The sequence below is a fragment of the Arachis ipaensis genome, chromosome B5 (assembly GCF_059453495.1).
Source record: "Arachis ipaensis isolate K30076 ecotype BB chromosome B5, ASM5945349v1, whole genome shotgun sequence".
In the NCBI taxonomy this organism is placed as follows: domain Eukaryota; kingdom Viridiplantae; phylum Streptophyta; class Magnoliopsida; order Fabales; family Fabaceae; genus Arachis; species Arachis ipaensis.
In genome coordinates this window covers 114,455,942-114,479,955 of record NC_142440.1, presented here as the reverse complement: position 1 = coordinate 114,479,955, position 24,014 = coordinate 114,455,942, and the positions used below count along the sequence as shown (strand labels likewise).

Genomic DNA, 24,014 nt, shown 5'->3' with positions numbered 1-24,014 from the left:
GAATCTATTGACGCCGCCCCTAAACTCTTGGCTATGTCTTGGTAAACTCATCTAGTTCTTGGATGAGTCTTGGGAAAACCTAATTATTCATAGTGATATTACTATTAAACTAAGAATCTAGGTAGAAAAAATAATATAATTTATATGTACGCCAACAATATCTTAAAAGAATATTAATAGATGAATGAATTCTATTAATAATTCAAAAGTAGGCAAACATTACATCAAAAGAACAATATACATAAAAAAAAGTGCAAAAGAATAACATAAACATATAAAAGGAAATAAGTATAAGATAGAAATATCTTACGAGGTCATATCGCAATAATTTGCTATATATGCACAATTTGCACTTAGGTTCACCACAGATCCGCAAATATTTTTTTATCAATCTCCTTCAAGAGAAAAAAAACCAAACACCTATATTAACAATTAATAGTACTAGTTTCAGCAAAAAAGGTCAAAAAATTCAACAAAATCATTGTAATTGCCATATGCAACCATTTAATCACAAGTTTTAGCACAATCATCATTTAGCAACAACAAAAATCTATGAAATAGAAATCAGAATTGCAACAAAAAAAATGTAACAGAGATGCTCAACCAATAGTCTGAAGATGAAACAGATCATGTTATAATTTTCAGTTTCCAAACTATTTCTATGTTGCAGTCTGAACTAGCTAACATTATATTTTAAACAGTTACTTTAGAATGAACCATATTAATGAGAAAAAAAATGATATTCATAAGCAATTCACAATATATTGACAATTTGGCATTGACAAAATCACTGCAGCACCAAATCTAAACTCTGCCACACCCTGCAAACTTATATATTCCAAGTCATGAATAAGCCAAGTCTTTCCTTCAATAAAAAAAATATATTACTTTAATTTAGTTTATCTTTTGGGTAAATTCTTATATATCCATGTCATAAATATATAATTATGATATGCATATTTATAAATCTTAATCAAATTATTAATAATTCTAAACAATATTTATTACTATAAACACATTACATCGATTCCGTGAATTACTAGTTATACATTTACAACTCGGTATACTCATTACTCAACAAGCACTACAAGGTTTTTGTTTATTTGTGGCAGTTTTTTTCTTATTTGTGGAGGTTTATAACCCCCACCAAATGGTTTGTGGAGGTTTCTAAAACCCCCAAAATTTAAGGTGCCACGAGGTCTTTTGTGGGAGTTTTTAAAAACCTCCACAATCTATTCAGTCGGGGGTTTTATGTGTGTTTAGTGGGGGTTTTATATTGGACTTTTGTGACGATTTTAAATCACTTTTGTGGCAGTTTAAAACCCCCACAAATTATTTTTTAATTTTATAAAAATAATTATTTTGCGAGATTTTCAAACCTCCACAAATCCTGTAATTATTTATTTATTTTTAATTTTAATCATTCATTAATCTCATCTTATTTACATACTTTTAAATTAGAAATTTATTTTTTAATATCAAAAACAGTAAACACACTTAAAGAGAAGTCTTAAACATCAATTTGGTTCAGAAATTCCATAAAATCACCATAAAACAAGATAATCCAATTAAATTCAATACACAACTGTAAACTTCAAAGTTAAGCCAATCCAATCAAAAACAGATTAACATAGCTTGCTACCCGTAAATGAATCACAATTCTCATGAAAGATATAGAAAAAAAATTCAAAAGGGTATTATTTACCAAATTCAAAATAAGTGAAACTATGTTAAAAAGCAATCAATTGTTTACCAAATTATTGCTTAACTTCAGGAACACCAAATAATGAAGTACCAATCAATTTTACACTACCATCTATATGATTTTTGTGATTCACCGTCTCTCTAATCTTCTTCAGGGCTTATGCCTTTTCTTCTGCTTCATGTTCCAAAATCTTGTACTGTAAACAGAACAAAAACCAACTCGCATTGTTAATCATAAGCTGGGTTGATAAAAAAAGGATCATTATTTTATTTTATATACCCTTTGCCACATGAAGAAAAGATCTGTATCTCTCTGGTTAACAACTTCAATAGAGGTCTGTGGTGGTAGGATGTTGTTGTTTGGAGGGAAGTTGGTGGATGCAAGATCGAAGCCTTCAAAGAGAGAGAGCTTGTCAGCTTTGATTTTGGTAAAATTATATAGACTTTATTAATTCAACTATACTAAAATAGAAATAGTTGTACGTGATCACACCTGAAAGATGTTCATCTAAGTTTCCATTTGCCATATATTCATAGATGAGTCCTATATTAGTTTCTTCATTGCAATAGCCAATAATAGAAGTCAGATTTCGATGATATACTCTCATTAGAAGCTTAACCTGCCATTCAAAAGTCATTTTTTGTTTTTGTCAAATATAGCAACAATATAATTTAGACTGAGATTTCTTTCACTTATGGATATTTTGAGCACTTGCCTCTGCAACAAATTGTTGATATCCATGCACTGAAGATAGGGAAAGCATCTTGACAGCCACTTGAATGTCCTCAATAAAGCCATGGTAAACTGTTCCGGATGCATTTCTGCCAAGAATTCTATCAAAGGAAAAAAAGTATTATCTTGTCTAGTATAACCTCAACTATTTAGCAGGAATTTGGGAAGCAAGTGCATCATTTTGGAAACACCAAATTACTATATTTAAATAAGAGGACATAGTTCAACAGTTAGATTCATCAGCAAGACAAATCATACCTATTTGAATGAATTCCATTAGCAGAAGTCCCTGTTTTACCAGGCTCATTATTTTTTCCTGTAATCATGTTCAAACTGCATTACTTTAGCAAGAAGTACTAATTTGTAGAAAATAGTATAAAAGTTAATACATATCAAAATGCTTTGTTGCAAATAATCCTAAGCCTTACGCTCGGTTAAAATCTCCAGCAAGAGGATCCCAAATGCATAAACATCTGTTTTCTCATCTACTATGCCAGGCGTCAAATATTCAGGAGAAGAATACCTATCAAATTTGATATATAACAACCTAAATAATTTGATTAAAATTATAAATAATACTAATTATTAGTACTATATATTATATTGCAGTGCATTGCATATATACCCAAATGTGCCTTCCAATCTTGTGACATGTTGCTGATCAGCATCTGGTGACAACCACTATGCAAGACCAAAATCACAAATTTGCATAAATTAATTATTATTATGGTAATTAAATCAGAAAAAAGAAAAGTGTTCATATAAGAATAATTTATTTGACTAAAATATTCTTCAATAACTATTATAGTGTAATTATATATAAATTAATAATAAATATTTGGTTGATTTAAGGTAAAAAAAGATATACTAAAATCAAAGAAAGATGAAGAAGAGGAGCACTTAGCCATAACTCCGAAGGACACAAACACAAACCTGTTTTGCTTTTTATGGTTAAAAATTTTTCTGTCCCAATCTTCCTTTAATTTATGTTTATTCCTCTCAAATTTGACCATCATCCATTCTTCTTCTTACTGTCCCCCACACCACATGGCTCTAACATATATTAATCAAATCTAGACAAATAACAATAAAGAAGAAAGAAAGTAGTCATAGGTTTTAGCAGCTTTTGAAGTGTTTAATTACTATGTTGACTAAGAAAAAGAGGGAGCAAATTGATTAGCAGAATGAAGTGATTTAAAGGATCTGACGGAGCTTATAAGTGTCCAATTGCCATATTCTCAAATAGAAAGACTCTATAGACCATTTTTTATCAAACTTCTTAAAGACTCTATCAACCATGAAAAAGTGAAATTTTTTATCCCATGCCTGAAGCATTATAGAAAACATACCGTATTAATCATATCACAGAAAGTTCAGTATTGACAACTAATCTATCAAATCAAATGTGATTTATGTCCACTGCAAATGAAAACTATATACGATTCTTATGACATGGATCATAGTGAAAATTATTTGACCCCACTCCAACTCAAGAACTCACTACAATGTATTTGGATACAATAATTGAACAGTGACAGAGAGAGTACTTACTATAGTATATGATGTGAGCTGAAGTGAATCAAATAACCAATTAAAAACAAGAATTGGTAACGGATTCTTACTGAACGGATAAATTCTTGAAGATCCAAGACAACACATGCTTCAATTGTTTGGAGACCTTCAACAATTCCTTCAAAACATAGTTACAATTATATCAAATTACCTAAGAACAGCAAAGCAATCAGAATAAACGCATAATCCTAAGCACTAAATCTAAATCAGTAATGCCAAAATGGTTTCTTCTTAATCATCTTTCTGTTATCTTCAAATTAGAATCAACCTTTATAGAGGGATCTCATACGGAGTCCCATTTCCACAAGTTCAATCTCAACCAGTTTCAATTGAAATATTGAATCAATCTTACAAACAAATTCATTTCTTTTTCTGTGTCCACCGGTGTCTATACAAATGATTGCTATTTCAGAATTCAAATGTTTCTCACTTTTTCCAAAGAATCTCTTCCTTTGTGAAGTTTCTTATCTGCAACAGAACAAAAATAATCAAAGATGATATGACTACAGCTTCCATCAAAGCTTCTTATTTCTTTTTATACAAAGAAAAACACTTAAACTGCACACAACTACGATTAAATCAAACAATTAAAGTGTATTTTAACCTGCCGACTATTCTTCACCTTCTGCGCCTTCTGAGGAACTATTCTCTACTCCACCATCGCCACCATCGTCGCACTACCACCGCTGCGATCTCTCTTCGTATCAAATTCTAACCACGCTATATAGGCATGAAATGTAGAGAAAAACAAAAGAATATCTAAATTGAGTTAAATAAATAACAATGAAAAAGAAAAATGAACAAATAAAAATTGACCTTAGCTGATTGCGAAGAAAACCAAACGCGTTTATGGATAAGCTTGATGGCGGCGTCGGCGGTGGCTACGAACTCACCCTTCTCTGATCTCAAAAGTTATTGCATATAGATGAAGGAGACAACACATTGATGTAGAAGCTTGATGTCGACAACGACGAAGACATGAATGGCAGTAGCGACGAGCTTACCTTCCCTCTGATCTCAGACGCTACGGCGAGCTTGATGGTGATAATGGCGAGAGATGAATACCGTGGCGGCGAGTAGATCTAGGGTTCCATCATATCTCACTCTTCTTCCTCTTTTAATTTTTTTGGACAAGTTTTTGTTTGAAATAAAATTTGTTTGGGTTTAACCAGAGTAGGAGATTAGGAATTGGCTATTTGTTTGGGCAATTGGGCTTAGAAATTTAAATTGACATTAATTAATGGGGGTTTCATATTTTGCCAAAAATTAAATATGTTATGGAGGTTTTTTAAAACTTCCACAAAAAAAGCTCCCATAAACAAATAGAAATCTTGTAATAAAGAAACCACAGACATACATGAAGAAATTAATACCATTCAAATAAAGGATGAATGAACAGATGATGAAGCAAAAATTAATGCATATCCATGATTGAACTAATTCAATTCATTATTTAGATAAACACACTTAACCTCAAGTTAAGCACAACATAAATGATTATTTAGAAGCAGATAATTTTTGTTTTCTTTAATTATAATGGTTAGAAAGCTATACTATGCCTTGAGAAGATGATCATTAACTTTTAATTTTTAACTAAATTAAATGTATCTTTGAAGGAAAGTAATTAGCTATAATATGAAAAAACTTTTGGCACAAATTTAAAGATTTTAAAAATAAAGTACTGTAAAAATGAATAATATATAGAGTCATATCAGGTCCTTAGATATTTTTATTTTAAATTATTGGTGTAGAAAATAAAAACCATATATGTGATACTCTACAGGCCACACTTAATAATATAATTGGCTAGGCACACACCCCATCTAAATTTGTTCCTCCTCCCTTTACTTTCTTTACATTATCAATATAATAGCAAGCTATCTAATCACTCTTATCTCTCCAACTATTTTTTTTTCTATCTTTCTAGTACTATTTTTTCTGGATTACTTTTTTACTCTGTCTTTACTAATTTATGTATTAAGAGTATGATAGAAGTAACTATTCTTTTCTAAATTTTGTAGTAAACATAAATTTATTTTTGTGATAAAAATGTTTTTAAATTGGATATTGATTTTGGATGGTGTAATTATTTTTTTAATTTTTACCTCGGAAACAAAAAAATATCAATAATGCCGCGTATTAGTTGAATCCACGTGTCTATCACCTCCAATTAATCCCAGCAGAGTACAGCATGTAAATTATCCCCCATAAATGTTCCAACCACAAAATATCTTTAAATTTTCTATCCAAGAAAATCCATTTCCAAATCCTTCACATTGCGTTAATTAATTTCATAAACCGAAAAGTAAAAACAAATAAAAAAATAATTATAAATATTACTAATTTTCTATTTTCTTAAAAGGAAAAGAAAATATGGGGTTAATGAATCTCAGATTTGGGTGGTGGCTATAAATAAGGCGAAATCCGCTCTCACAAAACTCGTATTCTGTTCTCTACTTCAATTCAAGCAACACACTCTAACGAAACTTAATCACAACGAAGCTACTTATTTGTACTTGGAGAAAAACAAAAAATAGAAAAACGAGTAACTAATGATTGAGACAATATAACAAACAGAAAGAGCGCAAAGCTAAATAATAAGCTTAGTGATAAATATAACAAACATAAGACATAAGAAACAAATATAAAGTGAAATAGTTCTTAAACAATTCGAATTTAAAGTAATAACAGGAATGCTATTTGCATGACCTAAACTTATCAGTGGAAAGGATATGTAAACAGGTGCTCAAATAGAGCAGAAAAAGAATGGTAGAATCATCAATACCTGCAGAAAAATGTCAAAAACGAGAATCTCACCAAAACACGAGCAGTAATAATTGAACAGTGACTGACGGTGATGAACGCGAGCAGAGAGGATCGAAACTCGACGAAAAGAGAAGGAGAGGATCGAAGCTCAACGAGCAGATGATCAAATCTCAACGACTAGAGAATTGAAGCTCAACGAGGAGAGGAGCAGAGGATCGAAGCACATTCACGAGAAGAGAAGATCAAAGCATATTCACGAAAAGAGAAAATTGAAGCTCATTCGAGAGCAGAGATTGAGATTAAAGCTCAATAAAAGGAACGCGTGTCATCCTCGAATGGATTGAAGAACCAAAGAGGAATGAAACATTTGGAATGGATTGAGGATTTTGTGATTTTATTAATTGAAATATTTTAGAAATTTTGTTAGAATTGGGATTTTAAGAACGAAACATTTTGGAATGAATTGGGGTTTTCTTCTCCCTCTTTTTCTCTTTCTCTGCACAATATAGCTTAGTTTTAATTTTTTTTAAAATATTAAAAATTTTAGGCAACCCTTGAAACGTGAAGTTTAAAATAAATTTAAAGACAACCTTTATAAAAAGTAATATATTATTTTTATAATAGTTGTTTTTGTATATTTAATATAATAACACTTGATAAGTGTCTTTTAATTTATCAAAAACATCACCTACAATATGTTGTTTGAAAATTTGTTGTTATAATTCTATTTTATTGTCACTAGTATAAAAGGTTGCTTATATATATGTTAGACAATCTTTTTTAAGTGTTATCTTTAACATATGTTGCAATAGCTAAAAAATGTTATAGTGGTAATCATATATTTATTTTTATAAATCTAGAAATTTTGATATTGACTTCATTGTAAATTTATGTATTTAAATTTATTTCAGAACTTTATTCTCATACTTTTAAATTGTTATTTCAACTTATTTTGTTATAAATATTTTTGTAATATTATGTAATACCCTAACTACCAAAGCTCGCACTTCCGGCTGCGCGACTCTGATAGTTCGGACATTACGACGACACTTATATTAATTAATACTAAAATATGAGCCTGTTTAAAACTTTAAACCGCAATACTGCTCCCAAAGATACTTTCGTTTGATAACGTACATCCATAAATACCATACAACTTACAAAACTCATAAAGAGTACATCCATATATACATACATATATATATATACAAATATATTTACAAGCATTAACCAATACAATCCCTATCCCTCTCACAGAATATATCAAGATAAAGGCGAGGGTACAATAAATAATCTACATCAATACAGAACATATCAATAGCTAAATAAACTCTTCGTGGCTTCTGCGCCCATATCCTGAAAGGGGAAAAATGTAGGGGGGTGAGAACATCATCCTCGAAAGGGTTCTCAGTAGAGGGTTTTTGGGAATTACTGTAATAGGATACGTGAAGATAACCGCATTAGTGATTAATAACCGTCTTATGCCTCCTTTCAAAAACAACAGTTTCCAATAAAAGTAAAGTCGGAAATCCTTTCTAAAAGAGGAACCGTTCAATTCTCAAAAACTCAAAAGTCTTTCAAAACGGTTTATCTATGCTGAAACAAAATAGCCTTTCATGTTTTATTCCAAACCAAAAACACAAAACTGAAATCAACCATCAGTTCATCTCATTCCAACCGCGGCCCTAGGCCCAAACAATCCAACCAACAACCAATCACCACAATCCAACAGAGTCCCAGATGCAAACACAGATAGGAAGTTCAAGCACAAACAAACAGTTATTACAAGTAGAACAGTTAGCAATTAATCACATAGGCAAACCAAGTATAATATGCACACCCAACCAATGTCACACAAATGCATATGATGCATGCCTGTTCCTAGTGGCTGATGATATCATCTGTCGGTTATAGAGCCAACCCGACAAGTCCTGGTAGCTAACCATTGGACTGTCCCTCTGTCGTGCATCCCCAACTCGAGTTATACTCATCATAAACTTGATCATAATCATGATCCATATCCATCACCCTCACTGGTGAATATTTATCCATCACCATCACTGGTGAATATTTATGGGGGCGAGCTCATCCGGGCCTTTCACAGTGCCCGGCCACACTTACGACATTGGGTTAACAGAGCTTCGAGTCTCAACCTGGAGCACATGGTGGCTAGCCATTGCTACTACCCAGGGAAACCCTCATCTCCAATAGTGGAAGTGCAAAAATCACAATTATCAATAATTCAGCATATACATGCATTCATTCTCATCCATGGATCAACATCCATCTCAGCCTTCCGGCTTACGGTTCAGTCCAGAACCAGCCAATATTGATAATCACACACAGCCATTCCGGCTCACGGTTCAATCCAGAACCAGTCAATATTCATAATCATACATAGCCATTTCGACTCATAATAAAACAGCACTTCCACATTCAAAATCATCAAATTCATAAAATCGGCATTTAAGCCATAAATCATTTTCTCAATTCATTTCACTTTGAAATCAAGTTTTAACTCTTTTCAGCCTTGGCTTTAGAGATCTCATTTCTCAAATTATCTCAGGCTCATAAGCCAATTTTACTCAAGGAAAATTCCCTTTTTGAAATAAGCCACTCTCGGCTTCCTCTTTCCAAAACTTCCAAAACCATGGAAAGTTAAAGATTTATTTTGAAACATTCAAAATCATCCATTCAACAATGGGATTTTACAACAAAATTTCCTTGGCAGAGTCCCAAGCCTTTAGGGGAGAATAACATAGCTCATTTTGCCAAATTCATTTAAAATCATTAAAACCTTGACTTTCCGATTTGAGCAGTAAAATAGGATCTAAGCCAAACCGAGTCACGTAATCATTTACTTCTTTCAAAGCCGTTTCCTTTACTTAGGCAAAAACCAACTTCAACCCCCATGATAAATTCTAGAACGTTTTAACTGTTAAAAAATTATTTTAGTCTTGCAAGAATTCAGAATTCAAAGTGTACTTAAAACCTCTCTCAAAACATTTCAAAATGAAACTTGTCAATAGACATTCAAGTCCCTTTCAAAATCATTAAAACTTCTTTAATTGAAACCCCAAGTCAATTTCAAAGGCATAAACCCTTTTCACATTCAAATAGCTTTAAAACACAAGTTTCATCTAAATAACTTTCTCCTGAAAGAGATACAATGCCTTTCTTAAGAAGCAAGACTAAATCACAATTTTCTCTTTAATAATTCATTTCAAAAGTATGAATCATCCTTTTCTTGATAATTCAAATAAAATAGTAGAAGTCTTTAACTCATCATTTTTCCAGACAACATTCAAATAAAGACTCGGATTTTATAGAAATTTCGGCAGCACCTCCCCTAAAACTTGGACTTTTGCCACTCGGTTCGGGTCCCAACTAAACCGTTTCTCATTCCTTTTCAACAGCTCAAAACTAGAAATCAATTCAAAAGCAAGCTAAATCCAACAGTCGCCTCAATGGCATACCTTAAGGAAACCATTTCAAAAATCAACTCAATATCAACCGATTTAACTCATTTATAAAGTTTTAAAGAATCGGTGCAGCAATAAATCATTTATCAAAACCAGAGCAATTAAAGCAACCCAGGCTGAATTTCAAGAGCATTCTATCTTTCACATCATCAAAATAATTGACTCAATTCAAACCAGTCCTCAACGGATTAAACTCATTTCAAATATTTAAAGAATCAACTTCAAACATTACATTTCACAAGCCACACAACAATTCAGCCAAACCAACATCCATAGTCATTCGAGTCAATCAATTAATACATAAGGCAGATACAATCACCAAATACACAATATCTCACATCAGTACCCATATGTAATAATTCCAATAATAAACTATAGTTTTCGGAAAGCGCCCCTATCTCAAAACGCAATTCCATAAACCAAATGTCTCACAGAGTCCTTTCCGCCTCAACCCGAACTGACGGCAACCAAAACCTCAGCTCCCAGTCACGTGCGCAATAACCATAGCAACACTAATCGCAATATACAATAATCAGGACTCGACCCCACGTTATCAAAACTCATAATTAACCAAACACAACCGAAAACTAACGTGAGGCTTTTCGAAACATAATTTCTTACCGGAAATGACAACACGAAGCAGTTTCGACTTCGAACCGGCCCCGACAACAGCTCCGGCGGCGGCCAGAAGCTCCGGTGGATCAACTAAAAAAAACCGCGCAGCATTAAAACCTTCTCAAGATCCAAAATGACCAAAACCGCAAATTAAAACCCGTACCGGCAGAGTTCTCCGGCGATGGCAATAGGGTTCTCCGACGGCAGAGGCCGCTTCGCCCCCTTTTTACCCATAATCAGCCACGTCGGAGGTAAAGCTAGTAGTGACGGCGGCGGTTCCGACGGAGGCGACGCCGGCGACGTGAATAGCGGCTGGTTGCGGTGGTTGGACCTCCAGCTCGGCCTCAGCTTTCTCTGTCTCCTCTGCTCGGTGTGACTGGACGGCCTTCCTCCCAACGGCACGGAGGTGGCAAACCTTAGCAGTGGCGGCGGTCTTCCCCGGACGACAGTGGCAGTGCGACAGACCAGAGCAACGCGGCGGCAGCGAGCTTCGATCGCGGCAAGGGATGGCGCCGTTCTCCTTCTCCATTTTCGCGCAGCTCCCTTCCTCAAAGCTCGCCTCAATCTCTCTCTCTCTGCTCTACCACAAATGACGGCGACTGTCTCGGTGGCAAAGGTAATGGCGGCACGGTGAGGACGGCAGCGTTAGCACACGGCGGCGCAACGGGTCGTGCTCCTCGCGTCACTGGCCCGCGCTCTCCTCCCTCAATGCCGCGCAGTTTCTCTCCTCTGGGCTCCCTCGACAGCGACGACTCCTCGGCGACGGCGCGGCTAGGAGTGATGGTGTGACGAACAGAGGCGGCGGCGAGCTAGTCGGCGGCAAGTCCTCCTCCCTCTCTTCCTCTTCTCCCGCCGCAGCCCCCTGCCTCTCATCCCACAGATCCCTTTCTCTCTTTGTTTCTTTCTTTCTTTCAAGCAGCTTGCAGCTGCTGCTGCATTAGGTACCCTGGTGTGTACCGGGTCAGGGGAACCGGGTAGGGTTTTTAGGATTAGGGTTTTCCTTATTTGAAAATTAGGGTTTAGGGTACTTTGGTGATTTCAAATAAAATTGGGAATAATGTAGTAATTGAAACCCAAACTAAATCCAACACTATTTGTATATAGAAAATACTATTTGCTCATCAATTTTACAAATTATTTTCAATAAAATGCCCAAATCTAAAAATTAGAAATAATATACTTAATTTCTTCATTTTTCAAAATAGCAGTATTAATATTTAAAATATTAATTATTTAATCCAAATCATATAGAAATCCTTATTATTTCACAACTACCAACTTTATACTCTGAATATAGAAAATAATCCAATAATTGTGGGATTGGATAATGATCATAACTTATCTCAAATCCAATAAATCAAAACTTGCTTTAATTATCTTTAATAAAATAATCTCTTAAATTAAGACTATAAATAACTGTAGGATTTGAGACTTGATCATAATAAGACTTTTCAAAAGTTCTGGATCTTACATATTAAACTTTTTTTTTGCTTGAAAGATTTTAATTTATTGAAAAAATTTTATTATCGATGAACATATCTTTTTTTCTACCTTTTTATGTAAAATGTTATCATTGGCATGTTAATCTTAAAATATAAATAATAATCATAATTTACAAAATCTTTCTTTATAATTTTTAGAAATTCTTGATATTTTTTAAATAAAGATTAATATTAATTTGTTAAAAATTTTTTACTAGAATTTGACATTAGAACCCATTTATCTAATAAAATAAAGTATTTTGTGATTAAAATATATTTATAACTAAATTTTTCAACAAAAAACATTTAGAAAACTAATTTGGAGTATTATGACCATTCTCTCGATAAAATGCTTAACAGATTTTTTAAATAAATAAAATAAATCAAATATTTTCTTATTTTAAAAATATATATTTTTATATTATATTACACATTTCATAAGCGTATCTTTATCTTTATCTTTATCCTTATAACAATAGCAATAGCAATAACAATATAAATAGAAAATTCTTATGCTGACGTGGCGCTCATATATTGAGTTTCAAGATTATTTGCTTAAATATCATTAATAAAATTTTTTGTAATTTTATTTATAAATTAATAGATTATTTGGTTATTAGATTGTTAGATAATAACAAGGATTTAATTTTGAATTTATTAGCAAGTTAGTTAGATATTTAAATCTTAATATTATTGAACTAATTTAAAAAATTAATAAATTATTTGGTTAGGTTGTTAGACATATATCAATAAGGATTTAGTTTTCGAATTTATTAGCAAGGTAGTTAGATATTTAAATCTTAATATTATTGAACTAACTTAAACAAAGTTATTTATAAATTATTTTAAAATTAGGACAATTGTTTAATAATGAAATCAACAATTTAAAAGTAATAACTAAACAACAAAAAGCAAGTAATAGTAAAAAATAAGTTCGAAAACAAAATAATAAGGGATTAAATTTGAAAACAGAAACAAAATGCCATCTTTAAAATAGGTTGTTACTTTTTAAACTTAAGTTATTTGTTTAAGTTGTTTTGCTTAGGTTGTTATTTTTTAAATTTTAAATTTTTACTTAGGTGGTTATTTTTTAAATTTTAAATTATTTACAGACTACTCTTTTAAATTATAAATTACTATTATTTATTTAAATTGTTACTTTTTAGTTTTAAGTTATTTACTCATAAATTAATAAATTTTTAAAAAAATTTAAAAAAATACATGCCTCAATTAAAAAGGCTCTTATGACTCTATTCATAAATTTGCTAAGAGAAGTCGATAATGGATAACCAATTATTATTTTTTAAATATAAATACTTACACATAATAGATGAGTAAAATGAAATCTATAAATTTTAATATTAACTTCATTCTAAGTTTATTTATTTGGATTTGTTTTAAGATTTCATCCTATATATTTGAATTTATTTATTTTCGTATTTTGTATTTAAATTGTTATTTTAATTTTGTTTTGTTAAAATTTTTTATAATATTAATTTTTTTGTATTTGAAGGATTTCAATTTGTAAAAAAATTTGTTTTTATTTGAAAATAAATATTTTTTCTATCTTTTTATTTAAAATATTATTATTGATATGTTAATATTAAAAATAAAAATATAAAAAATAAACATACTTTAAAATATACTTTATGCCGTTTTATCTTTATAAAATAAAATAATTAATTAATTATTAATTTTTAAATTGTAACTATTTTTTTAATAAAAAATAATTTATAAATTGTGTTTAAAATTTTATGAATTTATTAATTTTAAAATATAAAATATATATGTATATAGATTGGTACAAATTTTTTTGTTGTTATTTTTTAAGTTATAATTAGTATTTTTTTTAATATAAACACTTACACATATTAGATGAGTAAAACGAAATCTAGGAATTTTAATATTGATTTCAATGTAAATTTATTTATTTAGATTTGTTTCAAGATTTTATTCTATAAATCTAAATTTATTTATTTTAGTATTTTTTATTTAGATTGTTATTTTAAGGTTTAATTATTCTATTGGTCCCTATAGTTTCATCAAATTTTTAATTAGATCCCTTTTTTTCTTTTAATTAGGTCCCTACACTACTTTTAATTTTGTAATTACGTCTTTTTATGTCAAAAATGTTAAAATTAAGTTAATATTTTTACCAAAATACATGCGGTCAAAGATTTAATTAAGTTTTTAATTATAAGTATCTTCAATTTGCGAAGAAATATTCAGTTAACTCTAATATTTTTTTACACTAAGAAGGACTTAATTACAAAATTAAAGCAATGTAGGGATCTAATTGAAAAGAAAAAAAAATATAGGGACCTAATTAAAAATTTGGTAAAACTATAGGGACTAACAGAGTAATTAAACCTTATTTTAATTGTATTTTGTTATAAATATTTTTGTAATATTAAACTTTTTTGTGCTTGAAGAATTTTAATTTGTTGAGGAAAAAATTATTTTCAGTGAATAAATATTTTTTTTATCTTTTTATTTAAAATGTTATTATTGGTATATTAGTATTAAAAATATAAAAGATAAATCACTCTTAAAAAATGTATTATGAGATCAAATAATTTTATGATTGTGGGTATTTAGTTACACAGAAGGCTGTGTGGAGAACTTTGACTTATGATATTCAGTTATGAGATTAACTTTTTATTTATCTGGAAAATAAAATATCATTTTTAAAAATGATGACAACCTTGAAAAAATCATGGATTAAGATGAAGGAAAAGGTACGATGCTCTTAGCATAGATGGAAGCTAACAAAAAAATTGAAGCAAGTCAAATTTTAATGTATGCTGAGTTTTCAAATCAATTTGTTTATAATATAGAAGAAAGGGAATGATATCCGCCCAAGAGAGAGTATTTTATCGGGAGATTAAACTATGTTCCACCGGCTATATATAATATCTATTATATGATAATTTTGTTAAATATTCAAAAAAGTTGCACAACATATGAGTCTATTATAACAGTTAATGGGATTACATATCCTAGCTTCCAAGATGTTTTCTATTTTATGGACTATTGTGTGACGATAGAAAATTCATTGCAACTATTAATAAGGTCTGGTCATCAATTGAAAAAACTGTTTGTGATGCTATTAATATCTAATAGTGTTAACAAACTAAATCATGTTTGGAATGCAACTTAAACATTATTGACTGACGAGATACTATATATGAGGAGAAAAACATTGAAAACTAAGGTATTTCACTATGTAGTCAATTATTTTCACATGCAGAACTTTACTTGCTAAAATCAGTGTTCAACAATGATGAGCAACTTACGTTGTTTTGTCAAGAATTAAGAGTCGCAATAGCTTGAACATTCTAATTCTAGATAAAGACAACAATCCAAACTCATTAATAACAAATGTCGTATTCAACGAAATTTTTAATAATATTTAGATAAAAAAATAGTATTTTTATTTTAGTAATATATTATGATTTACATTTTTATACAAATATTTGTCGTAAATATAACTAATTTATTAACTATACTTTTAGATTTGAAATAAAATGTGTAACATGGAGCACAACATCATATGCCAATTACTTTTCTAATGAGGTTAGTAAAATACTAGGTTGTCGATAAATTTTCATTATCCTTATTATAATATAAAGTTTAGTGTAAAATTAACATACTACTATTAAAGTTATATATGTTCTTATTTTTTTTTTAAGTCTCTTTTTTTATGGTTCAAAAATATTATAAACTTTAAACTATTTCATTTGTATTTACTTTGAATAAAGATAAAACAACATATTAAATACATTTATTATATAATGACGATGATAATATTATGTTAAACTTAAAAAATTTATAATTATAAAATATTTTCAATTTATCATGTCAAATTAAAATGTAAGTGTTAACACTAATAAGGTAATAAAAAGAATACTCAATACATTTCTTTTTTTCCGACTTGATAAAAAAAATAGAATAATTAAATGTTGTTGTTATTACTTTAATTTATCATATCTAATTGTTATTCTTAAGTAATTTCTTCGACTTATTACCATCAGTATTAGTTGCTAGTCTCGGCTTGCACATACGATGCTATTTTTGTTATTCTTTTGAGCTAAATAGAGACCCTACAAAGATGGCTTTGTCTGAATCCAGCCTAATGCGACCAAAATATATAGTTAGTTCTGACAAGTCAAAGACCAAAGGGCACACACAATATATATATAGATGGTACGAGACAAGTTGACTTTGCACCTTAGAGTTATGTACTTGCATGCTAAGTGCTGATGAATCCAACGGAAGCAAAACCCAAATTGAAGATTTTGTTTCTAAGACCTTCTGCCACAGCCACATTCCCCACGAGCTGACCAGTGACGTAATGCAAGTATGTGTATCAAAATTGAGATATCAAGATAAGGTCTCATCGTAAATTCGCAATAACAATATGATTCAATCATAGAAAGTAATAGTATCCTCATTTTTTTTAATTATAAAGGAGAAAAGGGTAGGTAAAGAATCTTAAGCTCCCAAGTCCCAAGACACACAGTGGCTGTAATAAACGGTTTGATTTCTCTTTGAGCAGACTTACCAGAATTTGTTATATGTGATATATATAGAAAAAGTTTTAAATATTTCTAAAACATTTGTGTTCTAATAATTTTAATTAATATATATTATATATATTTCATAATATGTGTCTTAGCTAAATACTAATCATAATGTGCTTTCGAAATTCTAATATATCCGTGAATTTAATTTTGTTGTATATAAATTCAAGCGCATGGCTTGAATTTAAATGATGAACGATCAAGTAATTAATATTTGTAAATAATTTTAATTAAATATTTTTAATTGTATCTTTTTTATTCACGTGCTGTTAATTGAGTTTTTTTTCTAATTTTTTTTGCATATTTTCATTTTTTTTTTTACTCTTCTTTTTCTTTTTTTTTTATTTTACATCTTATTCTTCTTCTCTTTTTTTTTTCTTTTTCTTTAGCATCTCTTTTCTTCTTTTCCTGTTTTTTCTTCTTATCCTTCTTCTTCTCTTACATATTCTCTTTCTAGATTTTCTTTTTTTTTTAAAGAAAGAAGAGTAAAGAAGAAAAATAAAAAAAAAAGAAAAAGAAAAAGAAATAAATACATAGGAAATCAAAAAATGATCATACCTAATATAGTTGATCATATCTTTAGTGCTTTAATTTGTAATTTGTAATTTGTAAATATTTGTCTTGAGTAAATATTACTTTGTCTGACTTTGGAATTCTGTAAAATTTAAGAAAAATATTTAATATAATTCATTCTGTTGTGATCTTATTTAACATGTTTCTATTTTTACTTGGCTCATATTTCTATTTTTTTAAGAAAAAATTTAATATCAAATAAAATTTATTATTTTTAGTTAATATTTTTAACTATTAATTTGATTCTTAGTTTAACCATCTAACAGCATACTTTTTTAGTTTTAATATAAAGGAGTGCTAGAAAGCTAGCAACTTTTGTGATTTGTAGCCATCAAGTAACCATCAATGATGATTTTAATGGTATGAAATTTCATCCAATAACTAGAGATTACTCATTTTTCTTTTACTGGTTATATGTTGGACAGAATTTAATAAAATTGTTGGCCTCTTAGACTTTTCCTTTAATTTATATTATTAAACATTGCTGACTAATTATTAATTAAAAATAATAAATTTTGCTGCTTCTCTAATATTTTTTTATGCATTTTTTAAACTGAGATCCCGTTGAGAAATAGTTTTGCTCCCAAATATTATGCGTGAACATAATTAATTGCAATAAAACAACTATCAAAGCTTACTTACGCGAGAAACCGAAAAAACAATAAAACAAAATGTTAGAAAAATAGTTAATAAAGAATGTCAAGGACTAATCCGTTGCGGCGGGATTTGAACCTCCGACACTTGTTTAAGCGAACTAGTGAGCTAACCACTAGAACAACCCAACTAGGTTAATAAAGAATGTTATTTGAACGTCCTAAGAATCTATGTATTAGAATATAGCACCACAAAATAGCACCACCACAACCTTTTTAACTTTGATATAGAGTTGCTATTAACACAAAGTGTGATAATTATTAAATAATATTTTTTATAAGAGTTTAATTAGGGAGTCAATTTCTTTTATTAATAACAATTAACTTTTTTTTTTAATTTTTTATCTTAAATTTTAAATCTTAAGTTTTAAACTTTCAATCCAAAATCTTAAATTCTTAACTCTAAACTTTACCAAAAAAAAATAAAAATAAAAATAAAAATAATTAATATTAACCATAAAAAATTATTAATTTCCTACACTTATTCTTTCCATAAATAAATAAAAAAAAAAAAGATCAGATAAACATATATATCTGATTTAGAATATACGGGTAAGCCTATATATGTATATATAAGTGACTAAAGTAAGACATGCACCTTAGCCATTAGCCATTAGCTATAGAACTTAAATTATCTTGTATTCTTGTTCTACTGTCTTCATAATGCAGACAAACATGGACAAATTAAAGGGGAAATCCAAACAACAAAAGGGTCAAACTGTTATATATATATGTGGGTATAAGACAAATATATATAGTAGTGTAGGTACACAACTTGATAATAACTATATTATTATTCTTATTCTTATTATTATTATTATTATTATTATATGCTGGTGTTTGCATGGATGAAACTGAATATCTGTTGAACGGAGCCGGCTATATCATCTGCGGTGAACCTTGACTCACTAGCCACCTGCACAAATTAAACCAGATTACACAATTAGTTAGAACAAATTAAAGGATCTCAAATAATGTTTTTTCTTTTTGCTTGTGGGCAAATTAATTATATATGCTGCTTAATTCCTGGTTACTATTTGTAGCAAAACTAAAAGAAATTTGACTGGATAATACGACGGTGTAAAATTAATTTTAAGTACATTGATAATTTTCTACTGTAATTTCATCGGTTTATTAAACTTAAATACTTATTAACATTGGATTAATAGAATTTAGAATAGCACAACTTTTTCTACCGAAAAAAAAGCCATATAATTTTATTTTTGGCCATTAATATTTTAAAATATGAGATAAAGTATATTGTTAAATTATTAAATTAAAAAATTAAATTAATAACTAAATAATTATAAAAGATAATAAATTTTGATGATCTCTAACTTTTTCTCTTCTAATGGTCAAATTCGAGGTTGGAAAGGAAAAAAAAATATTGGAGCGACAGATAAATAGTTTTTACGTTGAATAGTATAAATTAAGACAATAGGTATTACTAATTTTTATTTAGCCGATTTACATAATTTTTAGAATTTAATTTTATAATTTAAAATTTAAAATTAAATATTTATAAATTAAAATTTAAAATTTAAGATAAATAAAATAATTTTAAAAAAAATTTCACTAATATTTGACTCAAAAGAATTGGTTCGCAATAAAAATAGGAAAAGTCTAGGGGCCAGCAACTTTTGTATTTTCTGACAAGCATTTAACCATCAAAACAAAAGTGATAGATCTCCCACCATTAGATACCATTAGATGTAATTTCACACCATTAAAAATACTATTGATAACCAATTGATAGTTACAAAATACCAAAATTGCTGGCCTTAGCATTCCTCATAAAAATATAGGCGGGATGTTTGTTGATCACGTTATGTATATGGATTACCTTGACATTGAAAGAATAAAGTACTGTCTGTTCGATGGTGGTAATGTTGGTGTGAAGGATAATTAATTGAAGATCTTCAAGTGCAGCAATAGTTTTGATCAACTGGCCTGGCCTCCTCCTGGAAAGGATCTTGATCATGGCGTCGAATCCGAGAAGCTTGACTTCAACATCAGCAAAGCAAGACTTGCTCTCTGCGGTTTCTTCGCGGAGTCCGGTCTCCAACTCCACCAGCTTCATCTGCTCACTTGGCGATGCCAATGGCGGATAGAAAGGAGGTTGAAGAGGCTGCTGCTGTTGTGTTCCGAGATTCGAATCCCCGACCTGTCTTGTTTGTGCTTCTCCAAGTAGCCTTCTTCTCTTTTGTGATTCCAAGCACTGAAGTAGTTGCTCCAATTCTCTCACAAACTCTATAGCTCCTCCAATTATCGATGCTTGATCACCCTATTCGTAAAATAGTAACAAAAACATTAATAAACAATTATCCTAAAGAGCAAGATCTCATGTTGGATTACGTATGTAACATATATCTTTTTTAAGAAAGAAAAAGATAGATCTAGTTAGGATAGAACTTTTACATATCACAATTTATTTTTACAACCATATTACAGTTAGACAAAAACTCATCAACTACTAAATAAGTTATTTGTATAAAATATATATAAAATATAAAATAAATAATAAATACATATTAAATAATATATATTTATAATAATTAATTTAATGTTTAATTTTTTATATGCATATAACAATTTTGTTAATTTTGATAAAAACAAATGAATCTAACATAGAAGAAGTTAAGAAGGAAGTTAGGGTAATGAAATATATAGAGTATTGAACGAATACAGGAAAAAGATGATAAAGAAAAGAAAGAAAAATAGAAAACAAAACAAAAGTTCTTAGTTTGTGTGCAATTTAGAGTTACATACCCTTTGAACGTAGGAACCAGGCATGAGGGATCTAAGGACACGAAGATGCTCATTCATTTGTTTCCTTCGGTTCCTTTCAACAGCGATGTGAGTCATGCGCTGGCTCTCAACTTCTTCACTTGTCTTAACGGTTCTCGGCCTCTTCCTCTTCATGTTCTTGTTGTTCTCCTGCATCAACGCCGTTGAGTTGTTGTTCCTCTTCTGGTTCAGCACCAGATCTTCACCATGGCCAAGGAACCGAATCTGCACTGAGTTGTTGTCTTCGGAAATGCGTGCAGTTTCTTCTTCTCCTTTCATCCTTCCATCTTCTTGATCTGCTCCACCCATGGCAGCATCTTCCTCTTCCCCGTTGTTGAACCTCTCATCATTATTGTTTTCTGCTTCTGTTTCTACTTCTTCTCTGCCACCACCACCGTCGCTGCAGCCTCCGCTTTCGTGATTCATCATCATGATATTGTGTTCATCCATCTTATCATTTAAGACCGGGAATTTGAGAAAGTAGACCGGGTCAATCCCCGGTTCTTCGCAGGGCTTGCCTTGGTTTAAGGCTAACTTTGGTCCGAAATCTGCAAACTGCATCACATCCGCGAAACTGAGCTTATCAAAGGAAGAAGAGTTTGCATTATAAAAACACGATGGCGGCGGTGCTGGCGGCAGTTGTTGCTGTTGCTGAGGGATGTAATCGGCTATCCCGTTGCTGTGTTCTCCAGAAGATTCGCCTTGGCGAAACTGCATGAGATGGTGGTGGTGGTGATTATGATCAAGAGAGTAGTCTAGTGTGTTGAAGCTTGGGGTTGGGGGCATGGGTGCCTGCAGTAGTGATTCAAAACTGTTGGTGCAATACAACATCATTATGATAACTGATAATAAGTGCAATCTTGTGTGAGAGAGAATGAAAAGATCTAGCACCAAAGGCTTGTAATGGATCCAATAAGAACATATAAAAATGCAATGTGTGTGAGAGAGAGAGAGAGAGAGAGAGCGAGAGAAGCACGCTATACCGAATAGTTGTGAATGTGATGATCTTTGTCCATTATTATAGCTTGTATCAAAGAAAGTCAACTTTAATCGAAAGAAGAAGCCCTAAGCAGCATCACTTGATGTAAGACAAAACCCACCACCGAAGTTTCTTGAGGGTCCCTCTCTCTGTTCGAGTATCAGTGAAATTCACCAAATACAAAATTTAAAACCAGAAAGAATGGATTATTATGCAAGTCATTAATAGTGTGTTTGGTTTTTTTATTTGCATAGCTACTACTAAGTGTTTCTATTTTTTTCCGAAATTAAAAAAAAAAAATATAGGAAAAAAAGAATCAAGTTATAAATCACTTTTTCCTAAACCATGAATTGAAATTAAACAGAAGTCTAAAACATACGCCAAGTGTGGTTATTTTGAAGAAGAACCGGGGAATAAATTGAAATAATTTGAATCTGGTCTTGTTAGAAAGACAAGTAAAAGTAATCAATAATCAATTAAAAAATATCATATTAAAAATTTTAAAAATTATATATTTAAAACTTAAATTTCGGACATCCAAATTTTATATGATTAGTGATTGATTTATATTTTCCTATATTTATCCAGCTGAAACAAATTCAACAAGATGCTCATCTCTTATGAAAGATTTAGTAATTAATAATATTCATATTGACATATATACAAAATAGAAATAATAATAACTGGATGGAACAGTATATAAGATATGAGCAAGGAAGTTAAACCTGTATTTGCAAGAAGACAAGATTGAAAGTGAAGTGGGGTCTTGAAGACTTTTGTAGAACACAGAATAATGAAAGGGAGAGTAACCCCACAAAGAGTAGACCTATGTCGAAGAGGAGGATGGAAATGGCCTTTTTATTATTGAAGTTTTTGTGAATATGTAATGGGCCAAAGGGGTGGGGGCGCTGGGGTTTGGGTTTGACTTATTTTATTGTCACAGATAAGGACGTATAAGAGAGCCTAATGAGGTGAGGTGGATTAAATTTGCACCTCACAAGTTCACCTCCTTTTTATTAATGTTTGTCACAGGCAAGTAACGCTCTTGTGGTTACTTTACCGCCTAGGTTCATGTGTTAATGCTGAATATCGTATACTTTGAATTTTCAATCAGTGTATGCTCGTTATCTGGGTATCTAACATAAATTTCTTTTTTTTTTTTCTCTTTTCCATTGGGTTTAAAATGTTTTTGCTTTTTTGTAAAATAGTTAAGTTTTAGTTTTGGTCCCTATAGAAAAATTAATTCTAGTCTTTGATTTTTATAATTTAGAAATTTGTTTTAGATTCCAACTTTTAGTTTACTCCATTAGTTATTTATGTGATAGGTTACACATACTAATGTGATTTGTTTTGTTACGTCAATTTTTTTTTTTTTTAAATAAAACTAGCCGGTGAAACGATTTTTAGACTAAGTCCAATTAAGTCTACTTATTATTATAAGTATATTTTTTTTATGTTTAATTTATTCTCCTCCTTTCTTTTTTTTTATTCTCTTTTATCTTTATCATCATCATCATAATTATTATTATTATCATCGTTGTTGTCGTTGTCATTATCTTCGTCTTCTTCTATATATGTTGAGAAAACTAAAGTATAAACATTTTGATTCACAACCCAAAAATTTCGGTGTATAGTATAAAATTTTTTAAAAGACCCCATGTCCAGAATATTGACACCTAACTAACAATACATATAGCACGAAAATTTTAGTACACAACACAAAAAATTTTAGTACACAAACACAAAAATATTAATACACAACACAAATTTTTGAAGGACTATATGTCCAAAATATTGACACTCAACCAACAAAATGTATACAGCACGAAAAATTTTGATGCACAACACAAAATTTTTTTATGCATGACGTATAAGTTTTTAAAAGACTATATGTCCAAAATATTGACTCACCTAACTAATAAAATACATTTACAGTAAAAACTTATGTTCTATGTTCAAAAATTTCTGTGTTATAAACAAAAATTTCTGCGTTGAAAAAGCACCAAGAAGAAGAAGCAGTAACGCATATACGTGCTTTTTTTTGCTAGGCTTGTGCTAACTTGATTGAATTTAGTTAAAAAAACAC

The 24,014-nt window shown here is 30.3% G+C and overlaps 2 protein-coding genes across 4 annotated transcripts; both read right to left on the bottom strand.

Moving 5' to 3' along the window:
• Positions 1-1,826: 1,826 nt before the first annotated feature.
• LOC107640874 (putative LRR receptor-like serine/threonine-protein kinase At1g51880) lies at positions 1,827-5,101 on the bottom strand. Its single transcript, XM_088489068.1, has 10 exons — positions 4,614-5,101; positions 4,440-4,477; positions 3,989-4,127; positions 3,063-3,118; positions 2,866-2,984; positions 2,696-2,753; positions 2,421-2,538; positions 2,198-2,324; positions 1,985-2,097; positions 1,827-1,901 (listed from the first exon to the last, which is right to left on the bottom strand). Exons 3-10 carry the CDS (start codon positions 4,094-4,096, stop codon positions 1,863-1,865), a joined length of 738 nt encoding a protein of 245 aa, XP_088345194.1. The 5' UTR covers positions 4,097-4,127; positions 4,440-4,477; positions 4,614-5,101; the 3' UTR covers positions 1,827-1,862.
• A 13,484-nt stretch (positions 5,102-18,585) lies between these two features.
• On the bottom strand, positions 18,586-22,812 carry FMA (basic helix-loop-helix (bHLH) DNA-binding superfamily protein). Of its 3 annotated transcripts, XM_016347565.3 has the most exons (5): positions 22,654-22,812; positions 21,933-22,077; positions 20,932-21,741; positions 20,006-20,446; positions 18,586-19,078 (listed from the first exon to the last, which is right to left on the bottom strand). In XM_016347565.3, the coding sequence occupies exons 2-5, from the start codon at positions 21,963-21,965 to the stop codon at positions 18,989-18,991; spliced, it is 1,374 nt and encodes a 457-aa protein (XP_016203051.1). In that variant the 5' UTR covers positions 21,966-22,077; positions 22,654-22,812; the 3' UTR covers positions 18,586-18,988. The 3 variants fall into 3 exon arrangements, with proteins under 3 accessions (XP_016203051.1, XP_088344501.1, XP_088344500.1); XM_088488375.1 differs by lacking the exon at positions 22,654-22,812 and having other exon boundaries at positions 20,932-21,760; positions 21,933-22,072; XM_088488374.1 differs by lacking the exons at positions 21,933-22,077; positions 22,654-22,812 and having other exon boundaries at positions 20,932-21,902.
• Between the last annotated feature and the right edge of the window lie 1,202 nt (positions 22,813-24,014).

Coding starts and splice junctions, on each gene's coding strand:
- LOC107640874 (XM_088489068.1), bottom strand. CDS start 4,096: ATGTGTTGTCTTGGATCTTCAAGAATTTATCCGTTCAGTAAGAATCCG. Junction 3,119..3,988: donor AGCTCACATCATATACTATA/GTAAGTACTCTC, acceptor GGTCTTGCATAG/TGGTTGTCACCAGATGCTGA. Junction 2,098..2,197: donor CTTAGATGAACATCTTTCAG/GTGTGATCACGT, acceptor CTCTCTTTGAAG/GCTTCGATCTTGCATCCACC.
- FMA (XM_088488374.1), bottom strand. CDS start 21,783: ATGATGTTGTATTGCACCAACAGTTTTGAATCACTACTGCAGGCACCC. Junction 20,447..20,931: donor CTGGTTCCTACGTTCAAAGG/GTATGTAACTCT, acceptor TTTTACGAATAG/GGTGATCAAGCATCGATAAT. Junction 19,079..20,005: donor TTTATTCTTTCAATGTCAAG/GTAATCCATATA, acceptor TAATTTGTGCAG/GTGGCTAGTGAGTCAAGGTT.